Source organism: Engraulis encrasicolus, chromosome 13 (assembly GCF_034702125.1).
Source record: "Engraulis encrasicolus isolate BLACKSEA-1 chromosome 13, IST_EnEncr_1.0, whole genome shotgun sequence".
Classification (NCBI taxonomy): Eukaryota; Metazoa; Chordata; class Actinopteri; order Clupeiformes; family Engraulidae; genus Engraulis; species Engraulis encrasicolus.
In genome coordinates, this window is record NC_085869.1 from 43,762,895 (window position 1) to 43,783,367 (window position 20,473).

The window sequence follows — 20,473 nt, forward strand, 5'->3', positions numbered from 1 at the left end:
CACTGCACCCCCCCCCCCTTCTGTTTTTTTGCCCTTTTTCATTTTCCTTCTCTCTGCTTCCTCCTCTCTCTGTCCCTGTGTGGCCTCCATTCTCTCTCTCTCTGTCTCTCTGTCTCTCTGTCTCTCTGTCTCTCTGTCTCTCTCTCTCTCTCTCTCTCTGGCAGGCACTAACCTGCTGAGTGGGGGAGTGGAGTCTGTGCTGCTGCAGTGGCAGTATGGGGCCAGCAGCAAGGCCATGCTGCCGCGCCTAGGGGGCGCCATAACGCACATCTCCGTCTCACCGGACGGCACACTGTACACCACCTGCCATTCAGACAACAGTAAGGGTTGTACAATACATTACACGCGCCCACACCAACATGTGCGTTTGTCTGAATCTATGTCACCATCTGGGTTTCCATAAAATGAATGTCGATGTATTGAAGCACCCGAAAGCATGCATACATCTTTCACAGTCTTATCTGCTTTTCAATATTTAATATTGTTAACCTGGTTGTATATTAATATACTTAACTGATGTGAATAAGTTTAATGGGAAATTGACAATTGTCAGTTTTAATGTAAATTGCATCCACGTTAACACCATAACCTCATTTTTCACATGTAGCCTAGATTGTTGAGAAATCCCAATAGATTTTCAGGGATTACAAACGGTGGCTTTGAAAACACCTTCGTCATGCTTTCTTTTATCTCCCTCTGATTCATTCTTTCTTTCTTTCTTTTCTTTCGTTTCACCCTCTTGCCCTTTCTCTTCCCCCTCTCTATCTCTCCAGAGATAACGCTCATTCACAGCAGCATCAAGGTGTGCGGCATCATCCAGGGGCTGGTCAAAGGTCAGTATGCAATCCCATGATCCCTCTCTGCTGTCCAGTCATAGGCTGGGTTGCCAGGTGTGCCTGATTTCCAGCCAAATAGATGAATAGTTAGATTTAATCTGAATTCTGCTGATTTCTTTGGTCATACAACTTTTTTTATATGTGGGTGGTCATCCTACCTGAACAGTTAGGATGAGCTGGAAACTGGCCAAATCTGGAAACCCTCTTCATGAGGTCCATTTTGATTTGGTCGTTCAATTGTTCCCAGTTACCTCAAAGACTGTTAACAATGACTTCAAAAATAAAATCATTCAAGATCATGCAAGAACATTATGTGGAAGTTAGGCTTCCGTATGCAATCAGCATTTTGAATGGGGAGAAAGGCACTCTGAGCAGGTTGACAACTTGGGAACTGGATTTGTTTCCTCCGTGGGAAGAGGGCCGAGCACTGAGGAGCAAGGCCGGCGATAGTGCACCCGTACACAATACACATGACTAAGAACAAACATGACCACTGAAGGCTTATCTGGGTCTCTGCCAAAGTGCTCTTACACTGCTGCTGATTGATCAGAAGGTGCTGTATGTTGTCGGAGCTAGCCAACAGAGTTGTATGAAGTAGAAATAGAAGTACTGTTACTTATGGGATTAATACACAAGTAGTTTATTAAATAGTTAGAGCTATGTTACAAACATCATATTGCTATTCTTGTAATTACATTTTAACAGAACTTGTACTACTACTTGTACTACTACTTTATACAACTCTGCTGGCCAGTTGCTGGCTTCTCGTCTTCCTGATGCACTTAGCAAAGAGTAGCACCAGGTGGTATTGAGGTGAAATCTGTCTGCATGGGTTGTTCCAGACTACTCTTTGTTTGCTCCCTGACAAATGCTTAGTGGTTTAGGTAGTATCTTCGGCCGTAACTGTTTTGAGTTCACCTGGAACACTAAAGCCTTCAACTGTGGGGAAACAATCGACTGAGTTTTGTAAGAGGCGTGTTGGCTTGGAGTGGCAAGCAGCACTGTACTACAGAAGGCTCATTCAAGCTGCCCTCACCCTATGTGATCATGTGAGCACTCTCTCTCTCTCGCTGTCTCGCTCTCTCTCTCTCGCTCTCACTCGCTCTCTCTCTCTCTCTCTCTCTCTCTCTCTCTCTCTCTCTCTCTCTCTCTCTCTCTCTCTCTCTCTCTCTCTCTCTCTCTCTCTCTCTCTCCATTGTATCAACACATTGCTATTTGCCTGATTAGCATTACACTTGACTGCACATGTCTGCACTAACTGGAGGTGGTAACATACTTGTGGTGTGTGTGTGTGTGTGTGTGTGTGTGTGTGTGTGTGTGTGTATGCGCACGTGTGCGTTGCCAGTTGAACACACTGTTAAGTCATCTGGATGTGCGTCTGCACATGAGATTACCTTTATCAGAACTCACCCGGCTTGTCTTGACTGAGTGTCATTTGCCATCAGTTTCCTGATGATCACCAGTTATTACTTGACTTAGTTATCATTAATACACATAATATATGCAGGACCGTTCTTTAAGTCAGACCCTCCATCAACTAGTGAACATGAACCTATAGTCAGATGGTTATCATCCCTTGGGGAAATGGTTTTCATAGTCTCTGTCTTTTTAATCACACTTTGTAAAAACATGAAGTATGTATTAAGTATGCATGTATAGACTTTAGGGGTGGGTATTGACAACAATCTCATGATATGATACACAACCCCATACAGGGGTCACGATATGATTTCGTTTTGCAAGACATGGTCTTCAAGGTGATATATATCTGATATTTTAGGCTTTTTATTAGGTTTTATTCTTTTTTTTTACATTTGAAAGAAAACAGACATATGTCTAATCAAATGTTTTTTTTTGTTGTTTTTTTGGTAGAGCAACCGTTACACTGTAGTGCATGTAAAACACGGCTTTCACAAAGCCGTTGGCCTACTGCATAGTAAGGAGCAACTGTCAGATGCAGTTCCAGCAACTTGGAAAACAATTTTTTTGTTGCACGTGAAATATCGCGATGCGGACGCCTCCGTCTCGATACGTGTGTCGTGACAAGGACCGCAATACCGTATTCCAACACCGATATTTTGATCACACCCCTTGTAGACTTCTATAGACACATTTCCTGGTGCATGAAGCTAAGGTAGCTCCAATACGTAGTGAAAAGCGGCACTCGTATATCAATGTTATGATGGGTTATTGGCAAGCATGGTAGACTAGCATCTCAATCTGACACCACCTCTTATCTGCAAGCGACTGCGTGACCGTCTCATTGCACTGATCAGTTTCTCTCCGCATTGAATCCACTGATTCTACATTTCTTCCGTTATGGATGGTTATCACAATCCACCAGTTGTCATTAATGTTGGTGCAACGCAGCTTTAAAAAAAAATAGAAATTGTCAGTATGGCAGAAGAACGTTTAAATAGTCACGTATGCAACACAACTTGTCGCTCTGCTTTAGACTAGTTCCATTAGGATGGTCCAACCGAAAATAGCGGATTGAAACAGGTTTTGCCACTTTTTCTGGAAATTAACTACTAAAAATATGACACAGGGCACCTTTAAGTCTGACTTGGATTGGGAGACCCTGTTCACTGTCCACCTTTCTCCGCAGGTGACTCAGTGCGTACGGACCTGCTCATCGACCCGCGCACACGGGCCCTGGTGCTGAACGGCAAGCCTGGCCATCTCCAGTTCTACAACCTCAGGGATGACCGCCAGCTCTTCAACGTAAGGACGTCAACCCACTGTAAAATATAAAGCTGTAAAAAACCTGGGTTACTGGCTCATAAAAAGTACACTCACACTCTTGGCCTCGAGTTCAAATCTGTAAACTGTTGGTGGCTGAACCACAAAGAATCTCTGTCCTTGGTGAACCACTAAGGTCAGAGATACTTCATACAGTTGGAACATTTTTGTTTATGATTGAGGTTCCCTAAGTTTTTTTTCCTTGTCATGACTTGTGAGCTGCTTTATAATTGTCCAGAAAAGAGGAAGTGGTCGTGCAGAGTCATGGTGGCTTGCTTGTTTGTTTGTTATTTTAGGTTTTGTGTACATCTCCTGCTGCAGTGCATTTCACTTTGCTGTTGTTGATCTTGATGCATTCTCAAACGTAATTCTCTTTGTGTGTGTGTGTGTGTGTGTGTGTGTGTGTGTGTGTGTGTGTGTGTGTGTGTGTGTGTGTGTGTGTGTGTGTGTGTGTGTGTGTGTGTGTGTGTGTGTGTGTGTGTGTGTGTGTGTCTGTGTCTGTGTCTGTGTCTGTCTGTGTCTGTCTGTGTCTGTCTGTGTCTGTCTGTGTCTGTGTCTGTCTGTGTCTGTCTGTGTCTGTGTGTAGCTGGACATAGTGCAGCAGGAGTACATCTATCAGGAGGGCCTGGACCAGTACGAGGTGGTGATGGCGGCGTTCGACCGTACGGGCAACTGGCTGGCCACGGTGGAGGATCGTGGACACAAGTCAGCCGACATCGACTTCAACCTCAAGCTCTGGCTGTACGACACCAAAACACAGAGGTAGCCTACCCCCCTCCTCCCCTCTCTCAGCATTTGGCTGCTCAGGGTCAGGGGTGACCACAGCACCGACATTAAAGCAAAAAAAAAAAAAGAAATTGTCAGTATGGCAGAAGAACGTTTAAATAGTCACGTATGCAACACAACTTGTCGCTCTGCTTTAGACTAGTTCCATTAGGATGGTCCTTTTCTGGAATTAAGCTTATTTTACACCAGGGACCTAAATTAACTTTTTCCATAACCAGCCAAAATGGCTTGTGGATGGTAATCTCACTTGCCAACACACATTCACTAATGTGTCAAAGTGGCTAAGTGGGTAAGTTGGTTCTTTTCTACCAGCCAAACTGAATTTTTACCAGCATTTCACCGGTTGGCTTGTGTTCATTTAGAGCCCTGTGTTACACCATCCCTTGAGTATAATTATTTCAGATAGCTATTGAATCTGGAAAAGTCTACTACTACAGTCTAATGTAGACTCTCCATTTCAAAACTTTCTTCATCACCAGCCAAAATGGCTAGTAGAGGTTTATCTTATTAGCCAAACACACTCACTAATGGGTCAAAGTGGCTAGTAAGTCTGTCTTGTCTACCTGCTAAACTGCATTTTCACCAGCATTTCACTGGTTGGCTGGTGTTCATTTAGAGCCCTGTGTTACACCATCCCTTGAGTATGATTATTTCAGATAGCCATTGAATCTGGAAAAGTCTACTACTACAGTCTAATGCAGACTCTCCATTTCACAACATTTCCCCATAAGGCCCTCTCAGGTACACAACATAACGCTGCTGCAGACAGGACACTGCAGCTGTACTTCCAGGGAACTGGGTGCCATTAGCCACACTATCTCTAAAAGCCGCTGTGTTGTAACTCTCGTAACCCACTTGGATACAACTTCAACACGTGCGCATTGTAACCCACAACTGCTGTATGTACGTATGTAAGGGGGAAACTGTATGGAAAGTTTCCGTCTCAGCAAACACTAACCGCCAGCCATGGCGTGATTGACTTCTCCATAAAGATAAGCCGCCCTGCTCCGGTTTCCGAACTCGTGATGTGTGACTCGTCATTCTTTACCCTTTCTTCCACAACGCTTTCTTCCCCTCCGCATCCCCCCATCCCCACCTTTTCTAACCTCATCCCTACACCCGCCCCCCCTCCCCAACTTGCCTCCCTCCATTCCCACCTCTCCTTTCCCCCCATCTCCACTCCCCCCCCCCCCCTCTCTCTCTCTTCCTCCCATACCCACCTCCTCTCCCACCATGCATCCCTATTTTCTCTCCTCCCACACCACCTCTCTTCATCCCCACCCACCTCTCCTCTGTTCAACCTCCTCTGCCTTCTTCATCTCCTTTCCTCCCCCCCCCCCCACCCCCCCCCCCCCCCCCCCCCCCCCCCCCCCCCCCCCACCCCCCCCCCATACCAAGTCGTCTCCCACCCCCCCCACCCCCACCCCGGCCCTATTCCCCTACCTCTCACACGCCACCCTCTCCTGCTCTCCTTCCCCTCCTCATACATTCCCACTTTTCTGTTTTCCAGCTTCTCTCTGAACACCACCGTGGCGGCCGCCCATAACGACCGGATTAAGGCGCTGTGCTTCTGCCCTGACGCCCAGACCACCCTGCTGGTCACCACCTCCAAGGACGGCCACTTCAAAGCCTGGCTGCTGGGGAAGGAGACGGACACCCAGGGTAAGTTGACTTGTACTGTACTGTACTGTACTGCAGTGCTTCCCAACCTTTCTTGGCTCTCCTTTTTTTTCCTTCTCTACCCACCTAATGGGGGCAGTCATGGGTAAGCGGTTAGGGTGTCAGACTTGTATCCCAAAGGTTGCCGGTTCGACTCCCGACCCGCCAGGTTGGTGGGGGGAGTAATTAACCCGTGCTCTCCCCCATCCTCCTCCATGACTGAGGTACCCTGAGCATGGTACCGTCCCGCCGCACTGCTCCCTAGGGGCACCATTGGGGGCTGCCCCGTTGCACTTCCTCTATCCTCATGTGACTGCTCCATACATTTACATTTTTCCCCATACCATATATACCCCAAGTACCCCTAGTGGCACGCCTACCCCTAGTTGGGAACCACTGGTGTACTGTACCCATCACCATCAGTTGTCGTCATCACTATTTTTCCCGCCATCGCCACCCAAATCTCCCTGCCGCCGCCGGGACCTGCCAGCCCCACATGGTCATGTCTGCTCTGTCACCAGTTCACAAAATTCTACCGTCATGCCCAAATGTCTTGGTTGTCACACCTGAATGGTTTAACTCAAGAATGAAATATTAGCACTAAGAGAATAAACTTGAGGACAAAGCATGGCTCTAATGCCGTAAGCTGCTTGTTGTGTAATAATATCTCACGTGGGGGTTTAGGATTTGAAATGTTCCGGGTTTTTTTTTTCTTTTTATCATTCCATTTATTTTCTGGCTGCTTTTTCCCACTCTGGAATGTTTGCTCCTGCCGAGGATTCAGACGAGGAGTACAAACTGAAGGTTATCCCCTAGCCACCACAGTGTATCCTGTAGAACTCTTGTCTTGTTCAAGGTGTGCTGTGTTTAGTCAGAGACATGTGACTATCATGCTTGGAAAGGCTGTGCTGTGCAGTTTCATATGATGAATGGTAGGAATCCCCCAAAAATGAATAAGTTGTATACTTTTTGCAACACAACCTAACCTGAAATCCTGAAATTCAAGATTGGTTTATTGGTCCTGGAGGAAATTTGTTCTGGAGTGAATGTTCTCTACTGTGCCTTTTCCCTCCTATTTCTTAACACTCTGGAATGTTTTCTTATTTAATATAAAATCAGACAAGGCAAAGACAAACCCATGTTTCTCCCCTAGCCAGTGGTGTTGCTACCCAGTAGTGTACCATGACAGACTTAAAGGTTAATAATATCTATGGGTCGATTAAAATGTTCTCTGCTTTTTCCCCCTCCATTTCTTTCCACTCTGGAATGTTTTGATGTTGCTGTTGGCAAAAAAACAAACTCAGACGAGCAGGACATCAAGGAGAAAGTAGGCGAGGGCGGCAAAGACGCGGTGGAGGCCTCCTGGTCATGTGACTTTGTGGGGAGCTACCACGGCCTGCAGCCCGGCAGCTGCTGCTTTGCGGCCGACGGCTCGCTATTGGCCGTGGGCTTCGGTGAGGTCATCACGCTCTGGAGCCCAGAGAGCTGGGAGCTGCTCAGTACTCTCTGCCTTCCTCCTGGGGACATCAGGTGGGAATACTATCACACACACACACACACACACACACACACACACACACACACACACACACACACACACACACACACACACACACACACACACACCTCTGCCTCCCTCCAGGAGACATCAGGTGAAAAATAAAAAACACACACAAGCGTGCACACACACGCCACACACACGCCACACACACACACACACACACACACACATCATGTTTATTTGTATGTCAGCCCCGATAGCAGGGAGTTGCTCAGCACACCTCTGCCTTTCCCCTGGGGACGCCAGACAAGGCTGTCTGGTGTTCAAGGACAGTGGCGTGTGGTTCTCTTAAAATGCCCCTATTGGGCACCTAAGTCACGCTCTCTACTTACTGGTTCATGGGGCAGAGGAAGTCAACAAATGATTACTGGGCTTGAAAATGAGTGAATTTTGGATCTGTGGTGCACAGGTGGAGGTCCAAGGTTTGGATTGGTGTAAAAAAAACACTGATTTTCAAGCCCAGTAATTATTTTTTGACTTCCCCTGCCCCATGAACCAGGAAGTAGAGGGCGTGACTTAGGTGCCCCATACACTGAGGTACTACTGTGACTGTGAAGGCACTCTGTCCCCTAAAAACTGTATACCTTGAAGTAATTAAAGCATGTGTTTATTACAATTAATTTTCCTTTTCAAAATGTAATAGAATATACAAATATAATGTTAGTGTTTTACACCGCCTTTTTTCGGACATAACGCCTAAAGACTACGCTACGAGTCCTGCAACAGTCTCTACCTGTTCCAAGCCATTTGGAGTGAATTCACCTTAGTAGTACCAAGACCATTGTTTTGTGACGTGTGAAATTTGTGGAGAGTTCCATTGCTTTGCGTTGTCAGCAGTGCCTGGACCAGAGCAAATGTCATTTTGAGGACAGGCAGTGAAGAAACAATGACATTATGTTTTGTAAATTGTATTACAGTATACCCCTACTTAGCGATTATGTAGAATGGGCGGTCTGACAAAAGGGGACATTGAGAGAAAGGGGCAGAGAGACTGACGAGGAGCAAACAGAAAAACAGAGAGGCAGATGGACAGAGTGAAAGACGGGAAGAGTGATAAAGAGGCAGAGAAACGGGGAGTGAGAGACAAGCAGACAGGGAGAGACGGATGGACAGAGAGACGGACAGAAATGGATAGAGCGAGAGAGACAGTGGGTGAGCATAATCCAACAGGAGAAACGGGCATTGTTGGCCCTTCTCACCAGCCTCCGAGTCGGCTCGATTGGCAGCATTGGTGTGGCATTGGTGACCACGGGTCACTGGGTCTCCGCTGGCCTAATTACAATGCCGTCATTATTGTGCTGTTTCAACACTCTAAGTCACACTTACAAAAAAAAATCCTTAAACGTCACCACAAGCAGGAAGAGGATGCAGAAGCAGACTATCTCAATTCACATTCACATGACAGTTGGCAAAGGACAAATATTTATCTCTGGCATATAGTTGGCATACAGCCCCCTAAAACAGTGGTTCTTAACCTTTTTTTCTTAACGCACCTCCTTACCTGTGCCCAAGACAAGCCGCGCACCCCCAACCCAAACTTCTACATGTGTATACGTACTAAAAATGATTTTAAGTGATTAATTGCAGTGATTCTTGCTTGGGACATTAATCATATTACTTTAAATGGGGACCAAACATGTTTTAATTTTGTCTGAAATTGACCTAAATATAATGTTCCCAAGTAGAATTTTGGTTGCAACCTCAACACAATCAAAATTCCGCGCACCCCCTGAAATCTCTGGCGCACCCCCAGGGGGTGCCCGCACCCCAGGTTAAGAACCACTGCCCTAAAATACATTTTTTTCTATTTACAAAGGACAAGAACGTTTGCGTAATGTTGCGTTTCCGCTGTTGGTGAACAATAGGCTCCTCCAGGATTAGCTGTCTTGCTGCTGAAGGGTTCAGTGTAATTTTCTGGTTGGAGAGCAGCCCCGCGGTGAGCTGACCTGAGCTGACCTGCCCGGCTTGACTAAGCAATCGCATCCAACAGTGCCCATTTTATTCTGCAGCGTAGGCAGGTGTGGAAGGATTTATGTCCAAGTTAAATGAATTAGGAAAGATGATTACTGTGCCACATGGTCTGTGGAAGGGGCTACATTGTGATTCTCACACAGATCTGGGTTTTGTTTCCCAAAACCACAAGTTATTTTCAAATTGGCAATGAGAAATTGCATTGAAAGAGCTGTTAGCGCTAACTTGGGCGCCAGCTATGGTTTTGGGCATTGTGCAGTCCCTCCAGTTTTTCGCGATTCAGCGATCGCGTGGATTCATGCAAATTCAATGATATTCCGCATAATTTCACGATGCCACGTAATTCCTGTAAAGCCGCATATTCCCCGCAAAATTTCCCCTTTGTCCCCTTAGACATTCTGTGGAGTTTATTGATTTATATTTTTGTCAAAAAAAATAAAAATGTGACTACAATACCACCGGAGACGAAAACCAATAGGAAGCATTTGTGTTAATATGTCACTGAAACATTGAAAAAGAATTGCCTGCTATTTCGGAAGTCGCGACCCTCATCTCAGCTGCACCGCGTCTCTCTCCTCCCCTCCCTCACATACACGCAGGCGTCGGTGCTGCACATCCGTGACCTTTTTTTTTAACAGCAGTAGCCTACTTTTCAGTGCAATCCTGGCTGGAAAAAGTATTGTTGCCCATTTATCCATGACGAAGAAGTGCATGCAGTCATGAAATAGTGGCGGTGCTATCGCACAGTAGCAAACATCTTACGTTACATTTTTGCGCAACTTCTCCACTCTCCCCTGTCGCTTTCATGAGCATGCTACCCGACGGTCGTTGTCTGATCTTTTTTCAATGTTCGCTAATGTTTGTAATTTAAGGGTCTATGTTATCAGAAGGCTTGTGCCTACGCATAGACAATCACTGTAGTGCCGATCGCAAAGGATTCGGAAGTTTGGAATTTTGCAACTTGTTTCAGTCAAGGACACCGAGATAGGAAGTGAACGGCCCTTCCACGCTTTCACTGTGTTATTGCAATAAAGTCTTGCGAATCCATGCAACCATGCACACAACCATGTCAACGAGAGCGTATATGCCATCACAACTTTGCATCAAGGAAATAATATGTAACGGCTTGCAATACGAGCACGAGAGAGAGAGAAAGAGAGAGACGCGTCTTCCAACAGGTGACATTGTAACGCTTGCATACAGCCTGGCTACTGTACCCCGCGATGCTCTTCATTATACCCACAAGTATTTTTTCATAACGCGCAGTCCCGTTTTCCCCCAAAGTCGTTCTAAAATATCGACAGAGATTTATGAGTGTCGCGGCCATGATTTTTTTTTACACATTGGACGCACTGGCTTTAAAGACGCTCTGGCAGTTTTTGGCAATATTTTATTATTCTATTATATAGGAAGTGTTTCTGAATCTCTCCCTCTTTTGTCTTAAGCCTGCTTAGACTGATTGTGGTTTTCAGTTACCAAAAAAACCCAGAAAGGGGTGCAAAATCTTTGCAAAAAATGAGAAAATGCCGCAAAATCTTTGCAAAAAATGAGAAAATGCCGCCACAAAATCAGACATTTTGACCGCAAAAATCACAAAATCCCTGTGCAAAATCCTGGAGGGACTGATTGTGTCCCAGAAAAGATGTGAATCCGGTGCAAGTTCACTTATGGACAGTGTATTTTATATACATTCATCTATTAGTTTTAGGTCTTGCTTCTGATTTATTGTTCAAGAACACAAATGTGGGAAACATGGATCATAATGAAGGACGCTGCATTATTCTCAAGAGAAAGTTTAGTGCTAATAAAACCGAACAGGCTTACCTAAGAAGGCAACACAAAGTAGTACAGCAATAGTTAGAGTATCACTACAAATCTTCATTGTACGTTGGCGCTGATGGCTTTGTGCTGTGATTGATGTTATGGTTCTGCAGGGACCTGTGCTTTGGCAACCAGAGCTGCTCCAAGTACCTCCTCAGCACCACCACCAAGAACATGCTCTGCTGCTGGAACCTCCTCACATGCTCACGTAAGTGCATGCATGCGTCTGTCTGTCTGTCTGTCTATTCGTCTGTCTGTCTATTCGTCTGTCTGTCTCTTTCGGTTTATGTCTGGTTGTCTGTCTGTCTGTCTCTCTCTCTATCTCTGTGTGTCTATCTGTCTCTCTGTCTGTCTGCCATGCTTGCACGCGTTATGTTGATCTGTATTTCTGACTATGCAGGTATATGTTTCAGTTTATGGCTATGCATACAGGGTTGAGTGTATCTGAATACAGGTTGGATTGTCTTTGTTCATCTAGGAAAGCAAGTCTGTGTTGCCTAATTCAGTGTTCGCTGGTATTGCACTCTCATCTGTGATGTACTGGTGTTTGTGTTTGATTGTGTTTGTGTGTGTTTCTTGTTAGACTTCTCAGATGGATATTTGTTCTCATGTGGGATGAAAGTAATGAGTTGTCTCTGTCTTGTTTGCGTTCTCAGTGGAGTGGAGCACTGCCATGGACGTGGTGTTGCTCAAGCCCGACCCCCTCTCGGAGAACATAGTGGCTTTCGCCAAGGAGGACGGACACACAGACTGTGAGTTATGGTGATTTTGGCAGTTGAAGAGGTTTACTGGAAATTCGGCACTCAGCAGAAGGAATATGATGCAAAAGCGGTGTCTTGATTTTCTTGGCAAATCAAACCGCCTCTCAAACTTCTATGTTTCCTAAAATGTTCGAAATGCAAGAGAATGGACAACTTTTTAAGCGTAATATTTTTTGTTATGTCTTTGAAATGGCCCTTAAAGCACGCTCAGTAAGAATGACTCAGTTTTGGCATTGAAAGTTGGCATGTACGGCTGCAAAAGCTGTGCAGAAATCTCCAAAACTGCAATATGACAAAGAACACACAGTGTCCTTCTATTTACATTATACCCTGAAATACCCACCCACACATATGGAGTATATCTAATCACCACTCTTTAATATTAGCTTCTATCCATACCGTACAATGCTTTGTGCATAGCTGTTGTAAAATAATTTTGTTCTCCTTAGCTCTTGTGTTTTGTACTTTTCTGAGATGATGCAAACCATTCCCTTGGCCCCTAGAAAGGGGAACATTTGTTTTATTCGGCTGTGTTTTGCAATCGCTGCTGATTAACCGTGTGTCCCTCCATCTCTCTCTCTCTCTCTCTCTCTCTCTCCCCCTCCCTATATCTCTCTCCCACTCTCACTCTCTCTCTCTCTCTCTCTCTCTCTCTCTCTCTCTCTCTCTCTCCCTACATATCTCTCTATCCCTCTCTCTCCTCCTCCCTATCTCTCTCTCCCCTTCCCTCTCTCTCTCTCTCTCTCTCTCTCTCTCTCTCTCTCTCTCTCTCTCTCTCTCTCTCTCTCTCTCTCTCTCTCTCTCTCTCTCTCCCTCCTTCCACTTCCTTCTTCTCTTGCTTGCTTTCGCTCCTCCACAACGTTTCTCTCTGTCCCTCCCTCATGGTTGTTTATTCTTGCTTTCCCATCTCTCCCTCCCTCAATCCCTCCGTCCCACACACAGTGTTTGTCTTCAAGCCCAGTGAGCCGCGGCCGCTCTTTACCCAGAAGGCCGTGTGCTCCGGGGGGCTGAGTCGTGCCGTCTTCTCGCCGCGCAGCGAGCCCCTGGACAGCTGTGACGAGACCTCCCAGTGGCTCAACCGCTCCCAGCTTTACATCCTTACAGACACCATGGTACACACACACACACACACACACACACACACACACACACACACACACACACACACACACACACACACACACACACACACGACTCCCAGCTTTACATCCTTACAGAGACCATGGTACACACACACACACACACACACACACACACACACACACACACACACACACACACACACACACACACACACACACACACACACACACACACACACACACACACGACTCCCAGCTTTACATCCTTACAGACACCATGGTACACACACACACACACACACACACACACACACACACACACACACACACACACACACACACACACACACACACACACACACACACACACACACACACGACTCCCAGCTTTACATCCTTACAGACACCATGGTACACACACACGCACACGCACACACACACGCACACACACACGACTCCCAGCTTTACATCCTTACAGACACCATGGTACACACACACACACACACACACACACACACACACACACACACACACACACACACACACACACACACACACACACACACACACACACACACACACACACACACACGACTCCCAGCTTTACATCCTTACAGACACCATGGTACACGCACACACACACGCACACACACACGCACACACGCACACACACGCGCACACACACGCACACACACACGCACACACACACGCACGCACACACACACACACGCACACACGACTCCCAGCTCTACTTACTTACAGACGCACATGCACACGCGCACACACGCACACAGCTTTAGCATTAGTTAAACATTGGTTTGCTTACTTTAATCATCTATATATCTTTTTCCTCTGTTTCTCTACTTATTGTTTCTTATTTTGTCCCTTTCATTTTGATTTATTCTGTTCTATTTCATCTGCTGTTATTTTTTTCTGCCTTATTTTTTTTTGGTGAACATTGAACTGACTCTGTGATGAAATGAGTAAAGCAAATACATTTGCCTTACCTTGCCTTGCCTTGCCTTGACTCGGTTGTGTGGATAAAGGGTTTGTATTTGCCAGAATTGTTCAGTCTTTGTAAGTTGTTCTCCCTTCCTCCTTTTTGAAAACAGGACTTAATGACGCTGTGCACCAGGACGGAAGAAGAGCGAATGGCCGCCTTAAGTAAACAGGTGTGTGTGCGTATGTGCGCAGGTGTGCATGCCTGTATGTGTGAGTACATGTGTGTATGTGTGAGTGCATTTTGTTTATCAGCACAACATGAAGACACTTGTTTTTTTTCCCTTGTGACACTGATAACTCACCCTGTCAGGTCACTGTATAACCCTCGCCCCTGTTTTGGTGTTGCAGCTTGTTGTGGATAAGAGTGTGGCCCCCACCCCCTTCTACCTGCTCCTGGGGAAGCAGAGGCAGCAGCAGCAGGAGAAGCAGCAGGAGAAGCAGGGTGGCGCCACCTCCAGCGCCGGAGTGGAGAGGACGCCAGTGCCCCAGGGCTCCGTAGCCATCCGAGAGGTTTGTTACAAACTGTTACATTTACACTTAGCTAACGCTTTTCTCCAAAGTGACTTAGCGGTTTTTTTTACAGGGTATTGATTACAGTCCCTAGAGCAATGTGCGGTTAGGTGCCTTGCTCAAGGACATTTTAGCCATGGATGGAGGTGTGGGCATGAGATTCGAACCTGCAACCCTCTGATCTGAAGGCCCCATCCTGAACCATTAGGCCACGGCTGCCTATTTTGTCTTTGTCTTATCATGAATTGAACAGATTTGTAGTACCGGTAGTTGGCGGTTGATTGCACGAACGCACGCACGCACGCACACACACACACACACACACACACACACACACACACACACACACACACACACACACACACACAGAGAAAAGTCGGATGTCCTACCCAGAGCCCTCTCTTTAGAAAGGCCCAACAGCACAGTTAGAGTTGTCTGGGTTCAGGTGTGTAAATCTTGTTTACGTCTCACTTAGGTCCACTTTCCCCTGTTTGTTTCCATGGTTACTTTTCACAGCCCAGTGTTCTCTCCCGAATCCAGCCATGCAGAGGAACTGGTAAAGCAGGGTTTTACTCTAGCCTTGGCCTAGGGCTCTGATGGCCATCAAATATGCATGCACTGCAAGCACAGAAATCAATACCTATGAGACACTGAAAAGGTTTCTTGCAAATTCTACATCATCAACATTCCATGGTCGTTATTAAGATTCAGGTTCATAAAAAGCTTCAAAAGGAATGTTTTTATTGGCTTAAGTACATCTTTTTCTTTCTGGTATGCAGTATTGATTACTGTTCTTGTCAGCTGTTTCTAGTATTGTGCTTGTGTTTTTATGTGTTCTGATGGGATGTCTGTCTGTCCATCTGTGTGTGTCCTCAGCTTCTGCACACGCCAGCTCACGTGCTCCCCGCGGCCTCATTCCTCTGCTCCATGCTCGTCAGCTCTCTCCTCATATCATCCTCGGACAACAGGTAAACAACAGCACACTTTTGCTCTGCTGTTTATTTTTACATTACCTTACACTTAGCTGACACTGTTATCCAAAGTGACTTACAATTATTGTTTAAAAACAGGGAATTGGTTACAGCCCCTGGAGAAGTGAGGGGTTAGCCTTGCTCAAGGGCACCTCAGCCTCAGAAGGGTGGGGTTTGAACCTGTAATACTCTGGTCAAAAGCCCATCTCCTTAACCACTAGGCCATGGCTGCCGTTTAGATTTTTACCAGGCCTCAGCTATCCCTAGGGGGCACCAGGATTTTTAACTACAGCCCCAGGCCTTTTTATTAGAATACCATGAAAAAGTTGATTTATTTCCATAATTCCATCAATAATGTTAATCTGTCATGGATTGTAGATGCATGGCCCAGTTTTTTAACTATTCCAATCATTATTTTTTTTCTTTTTATATGCGTTGGCCTTCCAGCTCAAAAAACCCATGAATTGGGGAATTCGCATTATTAGAATATTGTTATAAAATCACATTTTTCTTCATCAAAATTCGGGTCACATTAAATCAGTTGAAATTTGGTACTTTCTACATAACGTGCAATGGTCAATACTTGGTTAGGACATTCTCTGTCTTCATAATGGCCATGATGCATTTAACATTGAAGTCAATGGCAAAAACAGTGCATGGGAGTTATGGAAGCCCAGATATCCTTGATGCTTTGCTGTCAGCTGTTCTTGTTTGTTGACCTGGTGCCCCACACTTCCCTCTTCAATATACCCGAAGATTTCCATGCCACGTTTTGGTGTTCACTCACCAGTTTAATTCTAACTCAACAGAAATTAAACCCCATTCATTTTCAATGGGGTTTCATTTCTGGTTATTTAGAATTAAACTGGTGAGTTAGCGCCAAAATGTGGCATGGAAATCTACAGGGTATATTGAAGAGTGAAGTGTGGGGTACCAGGTCAACAAACAAGAACAGCTGACAGCAAAGCATCAAGGATATCTGGGCTTCCATAACTCCCATGCACTGTTTTTGCCATTGACTTCAATGTTAAATGCATCATGGCCATTATGAAGACAGAGAATGTCCTAACCAAGTATTGACCATTGCATGTTATGTAGAAAGTATCAAATTTCAACTGATTTAATGTGACTCGAATTTTGATGAAGAAAAATGTGATTTTATAACAATATTCTAATAATGCGAATTCCCCAATTCATGGGTTTTTTGAGCTGGAAGGCCAACATATATAAAAAGAAAAAAATAATGATTGGAATAGTTAAAAAACTGGGCCATGAATCTACAATCCATGACAGATTAGCATTATTGATGGAATTATGGAAATAAATCAACTTTTTCATGGTATTCTAATAAAAAGGCCTGGAGCTGTATTTGTTGGGCTTTTTAGCCTTTATTGAGAGAACAGTCGAAAATGGTGACCAGAAATAAGTGGGAGAGAGACACGGAGAAGGATCGGGAAACGGCCTCGGGTTGGAAGCGAATCTGGTTCCCCGGTGTAATGGTACAGCACTTAAGCCCCATTGCGCACCCTTTTTTAAACTTGTTGGAGCCTTTAATCACTACAAGTGTGCATTGTAGGACAGGGAAGGATTGGGGGAGGCAGGGAGTTTGTGAAACAATTGTGAAATGACCTTGGGCCAATCTCAAAAGCAGGACATTGTTAGTGGCGTCCAACTGCAATTGCAAGTCTTCTGGTATATGACTGCATGTGAATTTATGATTTGTCACGACGAGAATGAAAATGATGTCCTTCTGCCATTTGTTTTAAAAGTATTTAAACACATGGTCACAGGCTTGCTTTGTGTTTTTTCAGTGTCTGTCATGCAGTCATGCTGGGTTTTTTGTATGACACTGCACATTTTTATGAAAATATTGCCAAGTCACTGGGGGGGGGGTCCTCTCACTTCCCCACGTCCTCCTGTCAACCCTCGATCACCTGATTCTCACTTCTTTGTTTACCACAGAGGGGCGGACGCCGCCGGAGCAGATGAGGAAATGGACAGCGAGAAGGAGGAAGAGGGCTCCTCGTCGGAGGAAGAGCCGGAGCCAGAGTCTCGTGACGCCCAGAGCACCGGTCAGGACTCCTTAGCGGATCACGTGCCTAAACTCTCCAAGGCCCAGGAGAGAGAGCTGCGGCGCGTCAGGAAAACGGACTATAGCTGGCTCAGCACGCTAGTAGACGCCTAGCATCGATCTATCTATTTAGCCCAGCCCAGTTCAGCTCAGCACTCCAAACCATGACTGTGCAAAAACTGAGCTTCTGTTTTCCCTCCCTTTTTTCCTCCTTTTTTCCCTCCACTTCTCCAAAACCCACCCCCACACCCTTTTTGTCTTTTGTGTCTTTTTTTTCTTCTTTTTCTTTTTCCGTTGGTCACATTCATCAGTGTTTGACGTGTTTGGATCCCTTGGAGCAGATGATGCGTTTTGGCCGTGGTAGCAGCGTGGGGCTGGGGGCCCAGACCCAAATCCAAGTACTCTGTGAAGAAGCCATCAAAGAAAAGGAGGGGGGAGGCAGGGGGAGAGCATGGAGGTCCTTTCCTTATAGTAAATCCCATTTAATGTACAGACGCACACTTCCCTTCCTGAGGTGAACCTCTGGCCTCCTGCACAAAATGGAGGCTCTCGTGACGCAGTCAGCTCTACTCATCACCCATACCCTCTGGACTTTTGCAGTTTGTGTAGTAAATGAGGTTTATACACTTGCTTTACTATTTTTTGTAATAATAAATAAGGTTTCTGAAGAAGGAATCGTGTCGTTGGAGGTTTGCTTGACTCGAGGTCTTGGAACAGGTCATCCATTGATAAAACGAACAATGTGCAGAGTGGTTTCTATTGTTTGCATTCAAGATTCCTTTTATTGGTCCTTGGGAAAATTTGTCATACGTACAGATAGTATTCAGGCTCCATGCCTGATTTCAGGCTTGACAAAGTTTGCAAAAATAAAAACATTGATAGTAATCAGCCATTAAGTTATTCTTATCTCAGAAGGTGTTACAGGTTCAGGGTTTTCTTCTACTATCAGGCTTGAATAATGGGCACACACAGGCTATTAAATGTTTGAATAATGTGTCAAAATAGGCCTACGGTATGTCACTATGCAGTATCTTGTCGTCGTCGTTAGAGCAGGCGAAAAAGTTCAGGCTGAGGACTTTTTTTCACTATCACCCCTGTACATATAGCTGCTGCGTAACACACGGTTTCTAACTAGGACTCTGAATTGCCTGCCAGGGGGTAGCAGCTCATACTCTGGATGCACAACTTTGTGTGGTGTAACTGTACTCGAGCGCTGCACTCAGCACTTTATTGTCTTTTGAGCACAGCACACTGTGATGTCCAAGGTTCCCTTTTTACAGCCGGCTCTAGTGTATTAAACGTGCTTATATTTTTTTATTGTCCCGTAGTTGGCACACCCGTGGCACTGGGTTCACCTGTAAGCTGCCCTGAACTCTTTTGAAAACTCGAAAGAGGAAACTGGGTCATTATTGCCCTTTGTTTTTTTCCTGTACCCGGGCCACTATGGATAACTGGCTTTGTTTTGTTTTTGCCTCGTCCTAATGTCAACCTAGATAAGAGGAGGATGAGGATTAGTGTAAACAACAATGTCATCAACACCACCCAACTCCCAGTATGTAGGCCTATGCTTTCCCTGCTGACAGTTGCTGAGAGAAGGGAGGATTCCACGAACCAGACTAATAAGACAGGCTAAATTAATCTTGAGGTAGTGCTAAATCATCTACAAGTAAGATAGAAGAGCCTGGAGTCCTCTTTTTCTTAGCTAAATGACACCTGTGGACTATATTAGCACATTTACCACTGTCTGTAGTTTAACTTAGCCAGGTTTATTACTTAACCTTGTTCTAGGGATGGTATCTGGCTTGACAACGATGAATGCAGCGGTGAGGGCAGGAAACATGTGGGCACCAAAAGGTGTCCTGAATATACTTTTCTTACTAGAATATTACTTTATAACGTTTTAAACAGTAACTATAGGCGCACGTGTAGGTGGTTTGATTTAGTTTACACTGCATTGAAGCTTGTGTCCCCCATGTGTCCTATCAGCTGGACTCTTGAGGCCGTTCTTATCGTATGGCCTGGCCTGCCTCTTTATCACAAGTCCCAGTTTTCCGTCGATAAGACATTGGACTTCTCACTAAACATGTTCCTCCCACGTGCCTGTGGTTCCTCAAAGTCATACTCTTAAAGTTAACAGGCTACAGGACCTTCCGTGCATACATACATACATACAATCCTAATTTTTGGCTACTTGTTTAACCAACTAGGAAAAGTTCTCAACATTTCTAAATCTCAGGTGCACTCATCCACCTCAATCTGGGTATTGAAACACCATTGGAAAGTCAAATAAACGTTCCTTGCAGCACCAGTCCACTCCTACAGAAATAATATGAATAGTTCCTGTTGCAGGAATGTACCCTTCATCAGAAATGCCTCTGTTGAGTACTCTTTCAATAAGGTCTGTACTTTTCAGACTTTCATAGCACTCAGCCTGATCACATGAATAAATCAATCGGATCCCCATTTTAATCTGTAATTAATTAACCCTTTGCTACTCGCAGATTACCTCGTTTCATTTCCCCTCTGACACAAAATCAGGTCATTTTTTTTGCCCCGCACCGCCCGACCCAGCCAGCCTCTGATCGTCTCTGGCTCGGCTTTAAGTCAGTCCCGTTAGCCAGCCTCCGCTTTGAAAGGGGGACTTTGAGAAAATTACCCACTAACCCCGTGGAGGAATGTGACCCCTTACAATGGCCGCTG

At 45.4% G+C, this 20,473-nt stretch overlaps 1 protein-coding gene across 1 annotated transcript in view; it reads left to right on the plus strand.

Moving 5' to 3' along the window:
• Window positions 1-18,448, plus strand: part of wdr75 (WD repeat domain 75) — a 29,343-nt gene extending 10,895 nt beyond the window's left edge. The window contains exons 9-21 of the mRNA XM_063213972.1: window positions 165-320; window positions 774-833; window positions 3,445-3,560; window positions 4,165-4,340; window positions 5,875-6,026; window positions 7,328-7,553; window positions 11,490-11,584; window positions 12,033-12,128; window positions 13,080-13,249; window positions 14,332-14,391; window positions 14,570-14,731; window positions 15,608-15,699; window positions 17,665-18,448. Coding sequence (XP_063070042.1) covers window positions 165-320; window positions 774-833; window positions 3,445-3,560; window positions 4,165-4,340; window positions 5,875-6,026; window positions 7,328-7,553; window positions 11,490-11,584; window positions 12,033-12,128; window positions 13,080-13,249; window positions 14,332-14,391; window positions 14,570-14,731; window positions 15,608-15,699; window positions 17,665-17,887 — 1,784 coding nt within the window. The 3' untranslated portion in view covers window positions 17,888-18,448. The remainder of the gene's footprint in view (window positions 1-164; window positions 321-773; window positions 834-3,444; window positions 3,561-4,164; window positions 4,341-5,874; window positions 6,027-7,327; window positions 7,554-11,489; window positions 11,585-12,032; window positions 12,129-13,079; window positions 13,250-14,331; window positions 14,392-14,569; window positions 14,732-15,607; window positions 15,700-17,664) is intronic.
• Window positions 18,449-20,473: the final 2,025 nt, after the last annotated feature.